Below are 16,455 nucleotides of genomic sequence, written 5' to 3'. Positions count from 1 at the left end.
AACACTTTAAACACTGCAGTGGCTCGGGGGTCCCCAGAGTGGGAGCCCCGCTCGCTTTCTCAGATACAGATATCGATTTATGTATAGACATATGTCATATATCTATATCTATATCTATCTCTTCAACTCAACTGTCAGCTATTTGAAGGGTCATCAGAGCCTATCATGAAGCACAGAAGGTCTGTCTGCTGGGAAGTAGAGAACCTTGGGCACCAACCGGAGGTGCTTTTTGTTTCTCCAGACGAACCGATTAATCCAGAAAGTCTGCATTGGAGAGAACAACGTGATAGAAGAAGAAATCCGCGTGAACAGAAGTGTGCATGAGTGGGCAGGAGGGGGTGGAGGAGGAGGTGGAGCCACCTACGTGTTCAAGGTAAGGCCAGCTGCCAGAGCTTGCCATGGGGGGTGACTTGCGTGCGTCATGGATCCGTCATGCCGGGTCCTCACGACCGCCCTGGGAATGGAGTGCCTCAGGCGTCCTTAGCCCCATCTAAAGAGGAGCAAAGCGAGGCGCAGACGGATGTAAGGGTCCCTGTCTGTCCGAGAAAAGGCAGGTTCTTCTCTTGCCGACGTACCAGCCCGATGGCCCCATGCAGGCCTTGCCGTCCCTGCCTCAGAGTTCCAGAGGGTCCCACGGTGCCCTCCTCTGCCCCACGGTGGGCTTTTCTGACATGATCAAAAGCAGGCAAAGGCTTCTGCTAGGTCCTCCCACCGGGACAGTGGTGCTGAGGGCTTAATCTTGAAGTTGTGGAGGTTAGAGCCAGAGACCCCGGAGAGTGGGGAGGAAAGGGGGAGGAGAGAGACATGCTTCTAAGCACCAGCACCCAGTCCTCTGAGGCTAGTGTGAGCAGCTTCAGGAAAAGATCCATCCCCCCTCCTGGTATGCATTTATTTAGATCTCCTGGTGCTTTTGCTTCTCTGACTGAACCCCGACGGATACGGCAGCTGGCGGGGGGAGGGGGGGGTGAGAGCGGATGGGTTGCTGGAACATGAGGTCAGAGCCCCCAGACCACCGGGATGTCACCCACGGCCCAGCAAACACTCCGACACTTTAAACACTGCAATGGCTCGGGGGTCCCGAGAGTGGGAGCCCCGCTCGCTTTCTCAGTCTCTGATGGTCTCCCGGGCAGATGAAGGACGGCGTGCCCGTGCCCCTGGTCATTGCAGCCGGCGGTGGTGGCAGGGCCTATGGGGCCAAGACAGACACGTTCCACCCAGAGAGACTGGAGAATAACTCCTCGGTTCTGGGGCTGAATGGCAACTCCGGAGCCGCAGGTAAGGTGCCGCAAGCCCGCGCTTCCCCGGGACTGACCCCCAGGACAGGCCCCCAGGACTGCGTGAGCTTGGGCTCGGCCGGGCGCCATCACACACCTGTGTCTCGGTTGCTGGTGCTTGAGAAGCTGGGAGCTCTGGATACTGGTACCCACGTCGAGGGAGGGAGGAAGGGCGGGCCACAGCTTGGGGACCTGGAGGCGTCTCTGCGGACGTGGGGTTTGAATTGCAGAGGTCACCGGGCACAGGAGACAGGCAGCCGCTTTGGGACGGGCAGCCCAACCTCCCTGGGTTTCCTCAAATGCAGCTGGACGTGGGCAGATGGAAGAAGTGCGGGCAGAGTCAGGCCTCCCAGGCCCTGTGGTCGGTGCCTCCAGGCCCGGGGCTACCAGCTCGCACGTCTCACTGGAAAGCTCTTTCAGGAACCTCCGTGGTTTGGCAATCCATGCTCGAGAGTGAGAGCCAGCCACACAGAAATCGGAGACAGACACCAAGGGGGTGTGAATTCGGATTCCTCTGAAGCCAGCCATGTCCGAAGAGGAAACGCAGTTCAGTTTTGTATTTTCTTTTCTCCACAATCAGACCAAGGATCTTTGGAGGCATTTAAGATTCGAGGTTAATTAAACAAATACTCAAACTTTCCCTTCGAGTGAGAAATGGCTAGAAGAGAAGGAAGCATAGAAATAGGGGTTGTGGTCTCCGTGAGGACAACCCAGCGCTCTTCTTGGCGCCCCTGCAGGTTGTTTTCTTTGCTTAAAAGCTGTAAGACGGAGTGGGGGATCAGAAACCCCCTCAGCCGGGGACTGCGCTGGGCACAGGGTGGAGTGGCAGACACGGTATCAGGGCCGGGTCATCCTAATTTATTTACCACCCTCATGGCCCACTTCAGGTCCCTAAGTTTGCCGAGGGGGCTTCCCTTCGCCACGAGACATCAATGGCCCTGAAAGGCCCACACGCCACCCTCTGGCTGGCAGAAGGGAGGCCAGATGCTTGAAAACCAAGCCAGATGCCACAGGCCTGCAGCTTCCAAAGCTGATTTGCCTGGGGGCCTCGATTCAATTCTGATCGTCCCTGTTGTAGACCAAGCTTGTTCCTGACCTTGGCCTCGGGTCCTAAAACCCGGCTCCTTCTCTTTAGCACGGTACTGATCTCCATCCGCAGCTCCCCCACCTACGCGTCCCTCTGCTGCCCCCTCAGGGCCCAGAAGAGCCTCTGCCACACATTCTTCCAGAAGGCCCTTCCAGGCCAGTTAACCCTCGTGGTTCCGCAGACCCACGCACTACTGTTTCTCCGGGTTCTCACCACCCATCACCTGCTGGAACGGAAGTACTGTGGGGTCTTTTGGAGTAGACCCCCTGTTGAAACGTCATAGGAAACAATACAGGTGGAGACAAAGAGGGTCCTGGAATCTCAAGGGCCTGCAGGAGTGATTGATTATGGTTAGTCTGTGGCCTTAAGAGAAAGTTGCATTCAGCCTCAGCCCCAGGCGTTGGGAAGCACAGCTCCAGTGGCTGTCATCACAGGGGACTGCCCACCCCCTTCCTCAGCCCCCTCCCCACCCCCATCGTCCCTGTACCTGACCTTGGAGCAGCTCTTTAGAAGCAGTCAAGCAAGACAAAGCTTCAGAGTGTGAAAACCTCTGCACACTTGGGTTCTACCTCTTATGCCCAACCATCCCTACCTGTCGTGGTTTAGGAAGCATCTGCCATGCCCACTGTCCCCTTCGGTCTGAACATCAACCCAATGAGGCAAGTCTTACTATACCCAAGATATAGGTGAGGAAACTGAGGCTCAGAACGGGGATGTGCTGGCCCAGGGTTTCAAAGCCAGTAAATAATAAAGCCCATCGGGTTGTCTGGCCTAGTCCAGGGTCCCTGCAGAGGAACCCCACTGCAGTGACCCCAGCAGGATTTTGACAGTTGGATGCCCAAAGACTGGCAGGTCCCAGTCCTTGTTGGGATGCGAAGCATTAATGAAACAAAGTCCCTGCATTTCAGGAGTTGGGGCATGGAGAGGAGGCAGAGGAATGAGTTTAGTTGTCATGCTGCCCGTCCCCCCATTTCCCCACCCCTAACCAAACACCCTCCCCAGCTTTTGATCCAAAGGCCTGATGGGAAGCAGGGGTCTGAAGCATGGCCCCAACTGGATGTGCACAGCTGAGGCTGAAGCCGGTCTCACTAGGGCCAAGGGCACGCTGCTGTTTTTCCAGCTGTGGATTCCGAAGCCCCCAGACCCCCTGGGCGCTGGAGCCGGAGTGAGCACCCTCAGAGCATGACACGCGGCATCCTGCCTCCTGTGCCGGGCCCAGCGGCGGACCGGACCTACCCTAGCCAGGATCCTCTCACTTGAGGTTTTCTCTGTCTCTTCCTGCAGGTGGCGGAGGTGGCTGGAATGATAACACTTCCTTGCTCTGGTCTGGAAAATCTTTGCTGGAGGGTGCCACCGGAGGACATTCCTGCCCCCAGGCCATGAAGAAGTGGGGGTGGGAGACAAGAGGGGGTTTCGGAGGGGGTGGAGGGGGGTGCTCCTCAGGTGGAGGAGGCGGAGGATATATAGGTAAAGATGATTCGTGTTCAAGGTGTCACTCCCTCCCCTCTTAGTCCTAGGCACTCCCTGTCCTCTCCCTGGCCCTCGCCTGCCCTCCCCCCGCCCACCCCAAGTGTGGACTGTGATGTCACCATGCACGCTTTCCTCTCAGCCCCATAGGACCGGCCAGAGGCAGGGTATTGGCTCTCGAGCCAGCATCCTGCCTCAAGGCTTCAAGAGCAACAGCTTCAAGAGCTCATGTGTTCTTGATGCCCCCCTTCCCCAAAGCCGATGATAAAGGGCTTCGATTTCCTAGACTGTTCTCTGAGCCGCCCCTAACGTCGCGCTGGCACGAGAACCTTGGAGGCCACGCTCCCCAGGCCCGTGCCTCCCTTTGGACGGCCTGGCCTGAGTCTTTGCCAAGCCAGCTCCCTAAGGGCCTGGTTTGTGGCCTCTGGCCTCACAGACTCCCTCTCCCTTCCCAGCCCCAGCCCACCAGCTTCCAGAACTTTTGCCCCCTCCATGCCGAGGGGCAGCCCCAGCCCAGCCCATCAACCAGCAGCCAGCCACTGGGCCCAGCTCTCCTCCGAGCTTCAGAGCAGAGCCCAAGAGGCTTCTGAAGCTGAGAGGCTGGGAGGCTGGGAGGCTGGGAGGCTGGGAGATGGCGGCTCCACCATCCCCACAGATTAGGACACGATGCATGCACGCACTGTGATGTTCTGTCTGTGTTTTGCTTTCCGCTGTGTGTAAGATGCTCGTGTTAACCGGATGCTCTTCTTTTCCAAACTCTGGGGGTGGGGGGGAGGAACCTGAGGGGGGAGCCCAAAGATAACCCAGCCCAGCTGAAAGGAGGGACAGGAGCCTAAAGGCACAGGGGCCCATCCCCCCATGTGTCACCCTGACCCAATGGGACTGGAGAGCAACTCCTCAGTGCTACTGGCCTGGCCAGTTCTGGAAGAGGCACCAAGGGGCTAGTCCAGCCTGAGGACACGAGGCCGCTTCTGATCCTTATTCACACGAACTGCTTCCGAGCAGCCCCCGTGCAGTGGTGGGGACTCCCCGGCCAGAGCTGGCCCAGCCGGGAGGGAAGGTGGCCCCCACCCCCAGCATCTCCCGAGCCACACCCCAAGGGCCGCCCCTGTGCCCCAGGCCTCCCTTCCCTCCCCACCGCCCCGCCCTGAGGCCCTTCACCGCCCTGAGGCCCCGCATGCCCCGCTGATGCGCAGATGTGTTGAGACGTGGGCCCCCCGCCTCTCTGCGTTAAACTCTTCTCCGGTTTGGCACAGGCGGCAACGCGGCCTCAGACAATGACCCCGAGATGGACGGGGAGGACGGGGTTTCCTTCATCAGTCCGCTGGGCATCCTGTATACCCCCGCTCTAAAAGGTATCCCCTCTGCCAGGCCAGTTCTCCCACCCAGACAAAACCTCAGGGCCCCTGCCCTGGGGCCAAGATACGAAGGCACGATTACGGGTCCCTCACAGGCAAGTCTTCCCACTGCTTGTCTCGGCATGTTTTCTGGAAGTCAGGAGGTGTGGCCTGATACGGACATGCAGGCAGAAGACTTTCAGGCAGGCCCGTCCTAGAAAATGCCTAAGCAATAGCCCCGTGACCTGGGCCAGCCCGCCCGAGGGGCACGCACCCGGAGCCGCCCATCCGCCCGCAGCAATGCAGCCACGTGTCCCCTGTCTGAGCCCCTTCAGCTGCGTGGGGGACTTCCCTCCCCACTGCGGTCCCTCGGGCCGGGGGACGTGGGGGCAGGAGCCAGAGAACCCACACTGACCAGCTAGAGACAAAGCACACACAGAGGCCGGGAACGGGGTGCGGGGTGGTCCTCGCTGGCTCAACCCCAGGCTGATCCTCCCTTCTTGTCGCCAGTGATGGAGGGCCACGGGGAAGTGAATATTAAGCATTATCTAAACTGCAGCCACTGTGAGGGAGACGAGTGCCACATGGACCCCGAGAGCCACAAGGTCATCTGCTTCTGTGACCACGGGACAGTGCTGGCTGAGGATGGCGTCTCCTGCATCGGTAAGAGGGCGGTGAGGGCAGTGACAGGGAAGGGGCCCAGAGTGTGAACCCACGGAGGCCTTAGCTGGTGTCCACAATTCTGAGACTCCTCAGATGCAGTTCGGTAAGCGTTCTGACCCCCATCTGTCCGCCCCAACACAGGAGCTCTAAGGACTGGGCAGAGGGACCTGTGTGTGAAAGGAGCCCTAAGGTGTCCAGTCCCACCCCTAAGCCAGGGCGTGAAGCTCCACATCCCCACCAAGGGGCCACCCTGTCTGCACTGGAGCACCCCCAGTGCCAGGGACCTGCACACTCCCAAGGCGCGCTGTCCCATCAAGAGTTTGCAAGCTGGACTTGCAGATCCTCTCAGGAGCTGCAGGGGTTTGAAGCCCGAGCTCCGTCTCATCCTACAAGTCTCCAGACGAAATAACGCATTTGTTTCCATCAGTTCACACGGGACACTCTCATGTCCCCTCCCCACCCTGTGTCCCGCATCTGCGGGCGTCCTTGTGAGATGTAGTGTCCAGGACCAGGCAGGATGCCCCAGTGTGGGCTGTGCTGGTGTGAACCCGGGCCCCGGGCAGTCACTCAGCCTCCAGGGTCACTGACGGGCACCCTCTGTTCCTGGGTCGTACCGAGCCTGTGGTCACCCACGGCCGCTGAAGCTCTTCCTTAGCCTCTACTGGCTCACCTTCCCACCCTCCTGGTGTCATTGTGCACTTGATATTGGGGATCAATGTCCAGGATTTGCTATTTATCCCTGCCACGTATTCCCTCACCCAAAAGCTACTGCTGAAGGCTGTAAGCCAGAATGAGCCCCCTCCCTGCCCCTGGCCCCCTGCAAAGAAGGCCTCTGGGGTGGGGGAGGGGCCGTGGGGTCTGTCCGGGCGGGGGAGGGTGTTTCTCTCTTGGAGCTAGCTCAGAGGGTGATCAGTGTTGTCACCAGTGCCCCGCGGGCACCTGTCTTGCAGTGTCCCCCACCCCAGAGCCCCACCTGCCGCTCTCGCTGGTCCTGTCGGTCGTGACCTCTGCCCTCGTGGCCGCCCTGGTCCTGGCTTTCTCCGGCATCATGATTGGTGAGTGTGCCAGAGCCCCGGGGCTTCCAGGGGGGTGGGGGGTGCAAGGAAGGCTGAGCTGGTGGAAGAGAACAGCATCTCCTGCTTTGCCATGGATGCAGAGGTGTCACTCTGGGTGGGTGGTGATTACAGCAGCCCAGGCCAGCCTCAAACTGAAGCCCCCTCCCCCAGCCCCCAGCACCGCCTTGGTTCCCTAGAGGAATTGCTGATTCCACACCTCGACCCCCCGTAGAGCCTTCTGAGGCACTCTGCAGAGGAGGACACAGTAGCCAAAGCTCGCCCCACCCCCAGAGTTCACTTCCAGCTGCCATCAGACCCAGGCTCCAGGGGACACCTGGCTGGGCTCACTCCCCAGGGAACACCTCCAGCCCCGCCTTCCCCACATTGGGCAGGCAATGCAAACGAAGTTGGTTTCTAAGTGTTTCTATTAGGCCTGTGAGCCCAGGTGAGCTGATAGGCAGGTCTCAGAGGGCTCAGCGCTGTCCAGCCAGGCTCTTCCTGCTGGAAATGCGCAGGGCAGGTGGGCAGGGACATGAAGGAAGGCAGAGGGGAAGGCTCAGCGTGGACGGCACTTTTAGAACAGCCCCCTTAGGGAGCTGGGGGCAGGTGGTAAGGGAACCTGCGGGTGGCCAGGGGGAGGGCAACAGGCATTATTCCCATATGATGCCATCCTTCTGAGGGACAGGATGATGAGAGCTAACACTTGCTGCACGCTTACCACATGCCAGGTGATTTACACATTTTAGTTCACTGAATCCTCACTTGACCCTATGAGCATGGTTGGTCCATTTCAGAGAGGAGGGCCCTGAGAACACAGCCATTGACTCACTTGCCCTGGCCCATAACTAGGGGGACGGGGCTTTCAAAACAGAATCCATCCTGTGCATCACAGTTTCGTCCTGCCTCCCATGGACTTGGCCCTACAGAATGTTCTCACAGTTAGAGAGTAAGAACGGTGATGATGGTCCCTTGCACCGGTAGGGCTCTTGAGAATTTTTCAAAACCATTTTACGTTGGTGAATTCATTTCATTATGACATCCCCAAGGGTAGGGAGTGGGGGTGCTTAGGGGACAGGCAGGAGTTACTGTCCCTGCTTACAGAGAAGGAGGCTGAGGGCCAAAGAGGTCACATGACCTGGTCAGTGTTGCTCAGTTGTAAGTAATGAAGGCGGGATTAGAATGCACGCAGGTCCTCAGGCACCAGTTGAGAGAACTTTTCAGTCCGTGGCAGTTTCTAGCTGTAGGAAGCCCAAGTGACCAGGACACCCAGCTGCACCAGCGACAGGGCTGAGCAGAGACTCTGAGGCGGGTCTGTCCCTGGGACACAGGGGACCCCTCTGAGGGCTGACTTTGGCTTTAGAACTTTCGGCAGTCTTGCTGAAACTTGTTTAGATTGCATGGCCCTCTCAGGTCCTCACTCAACCTTCCCTCATGCTCCCACACTGGGATTCAGCTTTTCAGCACCACCTGACGGCCCTCCCAGCCTGCCCGGGCCCCTCCCCACTGCCACTCAGCCATTTCCCCTAATGAAATCGTTGCACATCGAATCTTGGGTCTGCTTCTCAGAGGACCCCAGCTAATGGGCTTCTGCCCCTGTATGAGACAATAAAATCTTTTCCATTGACATGATTTTAAACTGTACATCTCCTTTAAATGATCTTTCATTTTGTTAGTATTACTAAGTGCGATGGAAATGTTTAGATCCCCGAAGGAGGAGATGGAGATCCAGGAAGGCTTCCTGGTGGAGGCGGCCCGTGCTGGGCTCCAGGGGCCAGGCCGCATTGCAGCTAACCTTCATCTGTCTGTAGTGTACCGGCGGAAGCACCAGGAGCTGCAAGCCATGCAGATGGAGCTTCAGAGCCCTGAGTACAAGCTGAGCAAGCTCCGCACTTCCACCATCATGACTGACTACAACCCCAACTACTGCTTTGCTGGCAAGACCTCCTCCATCAGTGACCTGAAGGAGGTGCCTCGGAAAAACATCACCCTCATCCGGTGAGTGCCCCAGGGCTGTACTGGGGGAGGGGGGATGGCAAGTGGGGAGGAGTTCTAGGGGGCTGGATGTCTTCCCTGCACCATGGATTTTTCTAGCTACAAGAGGCCAGCAAAGCCACCTCTCAGGGCATTTCCAACCCTCCCGGGAGGAGAAGATTTAATGTTTGGGGCCATTTGGGGAGGTAGTTAATTGTTTAACACCCATCTATTCATGGGGTTTGCACAGCGAGAGGAGAACAACATGGGAGGGAGCCAGGGCATTCCTCAAAAGCCACTCAAGTGCTCCCTCCCCGAGTCTTCTTGGCCCCTCCTTCTCCAGGTGGAGCAAAGTGCCCCTCCTCTGAGCTTCCAGATCACCCCATGCCTTCCTCCATCATTTACTGAGCACACCCCGCAGGAGGGTCTGCCAGTGATCTGTCCCTCCCCAGGGCATGGGAGCCTTTCCCTGGGGAAGGGCCGTGTCTTCTTCACCTCGGTGACCCTGGCGGATATCAAAGACTTAGTCTTCATCGAATGAATGAACATTCAACCGGTGTCCCGAATCCCTGGTTGGAACCTTTCTTGCCAGTTTTCAGATAACGCAGTGGCGGCCTGGGATGGTCTAGCCAAGCCAAGTGGGGGGTGTTATTCTTGAGTGCGTACATGACCCCCGCCTCTTGTATGTCTCTTTCTCGTGGCCCGCCCCCTCTGCCTCACCTTGCCTTTTCCTGTGCACAGGGGACTGGGCCACGGTGCGTTTGGGGAGGTGTATGAAGGTCAGGTGTCCGGAGTGCCCAGCGACCCGAGCCCCCTGCAAGTGGCCGTAAAGGTAAGAGGTGGTTCCATCGCGGACCTGACCTTGGCCGGCAGTCTGTGTGGGCCTCAGCTCTTGGCTGCCGCTCACAGCCTTCTCCTCCTTCCCACCCTCCCCTTCTGTGCCCAGACGCTGCCTGAAGTGTGTTCTGAACAGGACGAACTGGATTTCCTCATGGAAGCCCTGATTATCAGGTAAATAAAGCCACAGAGAGACACCCCCACCCCTGTTAGACGTTCCTAACTGTCAGTCTCCAAGGGACATGGTGTCGTCCTCCAGCGTCCCCTGCCTCTCCACCGGGAGGCTCCCTAAAATTCTTAACACATCTTACCAGAGTGAAATAGCCCCAGGTGGTTGTCCAAGAAAAAAAATTTCTGTGGCCTAATAATCTGACGGATATCACTCTGCCTTCAACGAGCACCCCTGTGGGTCATCCAGTCGGGCTCCCCCCCTTCTCTTAATAGAGCATGCTAGTTGTTCACAGTGGACGATATACTTTCAGCCCCGGTAACTCTTCCACAAGGTCCCTCACCAATCCCAGCTCTCAGATCTTGTGTAAGGAAGTATGCCCCTAACATGATGGAGGCCACCGCACCCTGTCCCACACCAGCTGGCTTGCACCCTTCAACGTGTGCTTCTGGGGCCCCTAACTAGAAATCTCAGTGCCCAGGGCCCCTGAGGGCATGTGCTCTGACAGCAGATCGCCTTCAAGAGGACACAAGTGTTTGACCTTGAGATCTCACCACACTTGTGGCCTCCCGTGATGCTGGAGAGCCTCAAACATCCAGACACAGTGGGGTGGCCTGGGGTCCCCCCTGCGTGGAAGTGGCAGGGGAATAAGGCCAGGACAGGATGTGAGGTGCCCATGGGGTCTGGGGCCCCAGGAGGATGCCCAGCAGGCTCAGCCCCTGGCTCTAAGGGTAATGTATTTTCCGATTAGACACGTGATACATGATTATTGACTAAAATTTGGGAAGTATAAGATGATGTGGAAGGAGACCCAAATCATCCCTTCTCACTGTTGCTGATCTCCCATCACTACTGTATTTCCGTGAAGAGCAGTGTAGTCCTTCAGCTCTGCACAAGTGTGCCCACTCGGAGTGCACTGGCCCCATGCCCCGGGTGTCCTAACAGGATCCCATTAGCAAGAAAACCCAAATCTTAGGGCCTCGTGGCCAGACTCGGTCTCTCCCCATGAGCACTCATGGGGGTGCACCCAGGACCCACTCTCGTTCACACACGGTCACCTGGCAGGGCTCACACGGTCCCTGGAGGAAGCAGTTCCTTCAGCTTCTCTGCCTGACGGCTTCCTCAAAAAACTCACACATGAGTCCTAGCCAGCAGTCCGTGCACCAATGGACAAGACCCTGGCCGCTCTCTTGCCGCCCCCCCCACCCCGCCGCGACCGCACTTCCTCACCAAGTACCTGTGTAGCGTCCTTCTGTCTCCAGCCAAATACTCTCCTGCAGACTGAGCTCCTGCCCAGCCTGCCCTCCACTTCTTCCGCCTGCTCAGCAGTGAGATTCTCCCCACCCTAGGCTCTGCGTGGGACCCCGGCTACCCACATTTACTGAACGCATTTACATAATGCAGCTGCTGAAAACATAACTTTGTCTCCTGCTTTTCCCACTTAAGATTTTCCCAGACTCAGCTCAGTTAAATTTGGTTACTCCCCCTCTGCTCTGCAGCAAATTCAACCACCAGAACATCGTGCGCTGTATTGGGGTGAGTCTGCAAGCCCTGCCCCGATTTATCCTGCTGGAGCTCATGGCAGGAGGAGACCTCAAGTCCTTCCTCCGGGAGACCCGCCCTCGCCCGGTGAGTGAGACCCAGTCTTGCCCTAGTGGTTGTGCCAGGGAATGGAGCAGAGGGTGGGAGGGGCAAGAGTGGGCAGCCTGAGGAGCAACATCCTCAGTGGGAGGGGAGTCAGCCCCGGCTTGGATCTGGGGGAATGACCGGGAGAGATTGTGCAGAAGGTGGATGCCGGCTGAACCCACCCTGGGGAGCTTGAGCCAGGCTTGTGCAATGGGTCCTCCAGCCTGAATCCATTTTTGTGGCCTGCTGATTCCAAGAATTAGGGACAAGCACAGATGGGGACTCTCATGTCGGCCATGTCATTCACTCAACCGACTTGGGGACAGGACATTCTATATCTACTCATTCTGAACCCCACTACCCTCATCTCTTAAGTGGGGACATCCTGACCTTGTAGATTTACTGTCAAAATAAAATACTGAAATATTTATGAAGGTTCTGCATGTGTGTCATGATTAAGGGGCTGGAGTTTTGGGGGAGCGAAGAAACCTAGGTAGACCCAGGAATGCCACCCCCCCCATCCTGGTGGGCCATTAGACAACCCATGTGGCTTAGAACTGTGAACTCCCTAACCTCAGAATCGGCAGTGTGAAATCCAAGGGCTGGACTAGAACATCTTGGAGGTGGTTCTGAATTCTAAGACGTAGCCCACGGGGCGTACCCCAAGTCCAGCTGCCCACTCCTGTCCCTGCCGGGGTCTTCAGGAGGCCTTGAGCATCAGGAACTGGAGCAGAGCAGACCCCTGAGCTAGGACCCAGCTTCCTCAAGTTGTTGCTGGGCCATGAAGACCACAGGGAAGATTTGCACCCTCCCCACCCCCAGGAAAGCAGAACAAGAGGACAGCCACCTTGAGCCAGAAAGCCCAGAACTGAACGCGGTATTCTCATGGACTCAGACTGGAGGCAGAAACGTTGAAAGGCCACACCTGCTCTAATCCCCACCGTCAGTCAGACTGAAGTTAGGATACCTTAGCCCAGGGAGCCTCCATACTATTCCTACAGGCCTCTGGGTGATCTATCTCAGCATCTGAGAAGAATCCGGTCTAACTCCCTGCAAAGATGAGTGTGTGCACACCTGAGCACAGCTGACAGGAGGATGGGGGGGGGGGGGGAGTGAAAGACCAACCCCATCTCATAATAACCCTCATCAGCATTATCTTCATCTTCCTTGTGGTTGCCACATTTCTGAAAACCACCCTGTAAAGTAAACAGCGTAGATCTCACCTTAATTTTACAGATAAGAACATTGTGACTCAAGAAAGGTTAGGTGACTTGCTGAGGCCACGCAGGAAGTGGAAGAACTGAGACTAGAACTCAGAACTTGGGACTCCTGATTCAGGGCTCACTCCAACGTACCATGCTGTTTATCCAAATGATCCTCTTTGGGAAGCCATGGAATACCAAGATGAGGTTGGGTCCTTGAGAGCCCATATGGCCAGACGTCCCTGCAGGGTATGGACACCAGCCTCAAAGGCTTTCCCACCACCACTCAGCAAGGCAGAGCCTTCAGCTCTTGTGCCCTGAGATTCTCAGCAGTGCTTCTGGCAGGGGTTAAATAAGGACACATAGCATCACATTTTGGAAGGAGTCCTGGCCCTGGTTTTCCTCCTGGATGCTCCTGAGGCTTGAGAAGGAAGTATTGTGCACGTAACGGACGGACTTGCTTGTACAGGGGACCTGGGACCCCATCACTTGGCAAACCCAAGAACATGGGGGCAGGGATCTTCCCTCTCTCTTGCAAACAAAAGCATCTCTGTCTTGTGATGATAAAAATGATTTGTGTATTGTTCCAAAGAGCAAAGTACCAGCAAGGAAAGGCAGATCGTTCACACCTCACACCACCTCCTACCCCCTGCACCACCCTAAGGAGCCTGATGCCAAGTTGTGACCTCTAACTGCAAGCACCGCCCAGGGGATGCCCACAGCCAGAAGCTGGTCAACTCTCCTTGGGAGGGCCGCTTCTGAGGGTCAGGATCCCACTCACCAAATCCACTCTTCTAACCCTTGACCCCACTCTTCCCCTGCGTGGCTCTCCTTGCCAGCCACGCCCCCAAGTCCTGGTAGCACCCCAATCACCCTGCTCCTCACCTTCATACACACCCACGCATCCCAGGTGAGCTGGTCCTTCCTGAGACGCCCGCCCACAAGAGGTGATTTTAAGTGTTGGATGGATTATAGCTCTCCAGAGTGAGCCCTCGAACATGAGTTTGTGGCTGCAGCTTCCTTGGGGGTTGGGAGATTTACTGGGCGTTGGGCACGGATTCTCAGAGCCACAAAATCCAGCTTAGCCGGGTGAGGATCAGGTTGACTGTGAGAAAGGAACAGGCATCGTCGTGGGCAGAGGGGGCTTACCAGTAACCCTGCACGGGATGAAGGACGGAGGGACTGGCCAATGAGCATCGCAGCTGGAGAAACACACACACCGAAAGACGGCGGGTAGAGGCGTGACACTCTGGATTCAAAGGCCTGAGTTCCACCTGGTTCATTTGTTTGAACCCCCTGAGACTCTCAGGGCTCACCTGACACCTGCTGTGTGCAGGCCCTTGGCTGGGCATTCGGAATCAGCCAAGGTCTTGGTCCTCTCTTCCTGCCGTCCCTGGGTCCAGCAGTTCCATAGACTATCAGGATTGAAGGACCTCAGAGACGGTCTAAGAGGCTCTGGCTTCAGATAACAGTGTGCTGACATGAAGTGACAGAGCAGATATGTGCAGACGCGATGGGACAGAATGGATGCCCTGGCCAACCCAGGCTGTCATGGAAACAAAATTCATGAAAACCTCATTTTGTCCCAGGACCCCACCTTCTCAAGAAGGAGAGATTAATGTCAAAATAATTTTACAGATCCAATCTTTATTCAACAAATATTTATTGAGGGTTTAAGATAAGCCTGATACAGGCTAATAGCTGTCTTTGGTATCCGTTGATTCAATCAATAATGACAGAAGCCATTAAGGGGTCAGTAACCTGTCAATTAAAGGTGGCGGTCATTCACCACGACACTGTCTGTACCTATGTGGAACATGGCAATGCTGTGGTGGCAGCTCTGAGAAGATGCTCAGGACACGGGAGGTTCCTGTATCCCAGAGATCAGTGTCCAGACGAGAACCTCTGCTTTGGGCTAATGCCCAAGTGTAAATCTTTGGCTCTGAGGTTGCCAGACCAATGCTGGCTCCAAAATGCATGAAGGGGCATTTGGTGCTGGTGAAAAGTCAGCCACATCAGCAGCCAGGAAATATGAGACCCCAGCAGCAGTGACTTCTCATCGTTTTTGACAATGGCTTTCTGCTGCTTTTTGTACCTCACGTTCCCTGTCTGCACCTGCTTCTTCCTTTCACCTTCTTGCCCTTATATGCATCGATTTAAAATATATCCCTACCCTGGGGGCGCCTGGGTGGCTCAATCAGTTAACCATCCGACTCTTGGTTTCAGCTCAGGTCATGATCTCGGGGTCCTGAGATCAACCCCCGTGTCAGGCTCCACGCTCAGCGGGGAGTCTGCTTGAGATTCTCTCTCTCCCTCTCCCTCTGCCCCTCCCCCTGCTCGCTTGCTCTCTCTCTCTAAAATAAGTAAATCTTTAAAATATATCCCTATATGTTTTTCACTGGTAAAACAGTTCCTACCCCATCTCCTGTGATTCTTCACCTCTAAATGGCCTGTTTACTGTTCTACTTCCTGTTCTACTTCCCCAACATCTAAATGGCCTGTTTACTGTTCTACTTCCTGTTCTACTTCCCCAACATCTCCTGTGATTCTTCACCTCTAAATGGCCCAGGAGAAGCTACTTCAGGAAGGAATAGATACCAATATTACTCTGCATTTTATTAGTATATACTTACCTTTGGGAAAAGCCCTTCAGAAGCTGTAACCAAAGAGATCATCCTCCTTCACTGGGCCTGTTTTCTGACTTGTGAAAGTAAGATATCGGTCTAAACAGTGTCCCTGAGGGGAACACCAGTGCCCTGAGGAGCTACACACTCACACGCATGCGCAAAAGAATTGCATGGTCAAACACATTTCAGAGCCATGCAGCCTGCTCTCTTATTGATTAGCTATGGACATCAGTGTATAGCAAAGACTGATAATTCCTGTGCTCAAGAAACCATTTTGACCCAGGAATTCCCATGCCTATTTGATCAAATTCCATCCCACAAGCCCGCTTTGGGAAATACTGAACAAAATCCTCTCTGAGTACCGGACAAGATATATGTCCATGACCATGGCTGCCCAAAGAATGTATGGTCGCCAAACAAAGTGCCACAGTCAGTGGTGAATCGGTGAAAAAAAAAAAAACCCTGATTCCAACTCCTTCTTTGCCCAGATCAGTACAAATGCCATTGGACACACTAGTTATGCTCTGCATTGCTAGTTTAATTATCAGTTTGACACAACATCTAAACCTTTCCCAATTCTCCCCCCAGACACACACACTCACACTCACTCACACACACACACACACACACACACACAGCTTGCCAACTGTCCGCTTCTGTGCAGATTAGTGGAGCAGTTAATTTGCTCTGAGCAGCCGAAGACAGGGAGCTCAGATAAACCTGGCCCATGGGTTAATGGCTGGGAAGATTTAGTCCCTGCAGGATGCCAGGCATTTAAGACATCAGTGGTCCTTGCATCCTGAGTGATGGGGGCTAAGACACAAAGAGACTCAGGGGAAGCTATGACCACTCCTCTTTTATAGGAATAGAGCATTTTCCTGGAGAGAGAGAAGATATTTCTAATACTATAGCAAAAAGGATTAATATTTCCCTTGGAAATATATTACTTCCTCCCCCACCCCCCCACCAGGAGATGGGTACTCTCTCACAGTGCCCAGCGGTTCTGACCCTAATCAGGCCCTCAGAGAAGCCAAACACAAGGACCATTTCCTGAGACCACCATGGTCCTCCATGCAGTAGCCCCTCCATAACCGCAGATCCTTTCATGAAGGATTCACTCTGTGCCTCTTGCTGTGGTCC

At 55.6% G+C, this 16,455-nt stretch overlaps 1 protein-coding gene across 1 annotated transcript in view; it reads left to right on the top strand.

The window, feature by feature from the left end:
* The window catches only part of ALK (ALK receptor tyrosine kinase), a 673,529-nt gene that overhangs the window by 632,465 nt on the left and 24,609 nt on the right, over positions 1 to 16,455 (top strand). Inside the window, exons 14-23 of the mRNA XM_032391651.1 lie at positions 242 to 373; positions 1,131 to 1,275; positions 3,646 to 3,828; positions 5,085 to 5,183; positions 5,676 to 5,828; positions 6,779 to 6,883; positions 8,692 to 8,878; positions 9,596 to 9,686; positions 9,801 to 9,865; positions 11,360 to 11,489. Of these exons, the coding sequence (XP_032247542.1) occupies positions 242 to 373; positions 1,131 to 1,275; positions 3,646 to 3,828; positions 5,085 to 5,183; positions 5,676 to 5,828; positions 6,779 to 6,883; positions 8,692 to 8,878; positions 9,596 to 9,686; positions 9,801 to 9,865; positions 11,360 to 11,489 (1,290 nt within the window). The remainder of the gene's footprint in view (positions 1 to 241; positions 374 to 1,130; positions 1,276 to 3,645; positions 3,829 to 5,084; positions 5,184 to 5,675; positions 5,829 to 6,778; positions 6,884 to 8,691; positions 8,879 to 9,595; positions 9,687 to 9,800; positions 9,866 to 11,359; positions 11,490 to 16,455) is intronic.

The sequence above is a fragment of the Phoca vitulina genome, unplaced genomic scaffold (assembly GCF_004348235.1).
Source record: "Phoca vitulina isolate PV1807 unplaced genomic scaffold, GSC_HSeal_1.0 scaffold63, whole genome shotgun sequence".
NCBI lineage: Eukaryota > Metazoa > Chordata > Mammalia > Carnivora > Phocidae > Phoca > Phoca vitulina.
The sequence above is the reverse complement of the archived record's forward strand: the minus strand, read 5'-3'. Positions and strand labels throughout refer to the sequence as shown.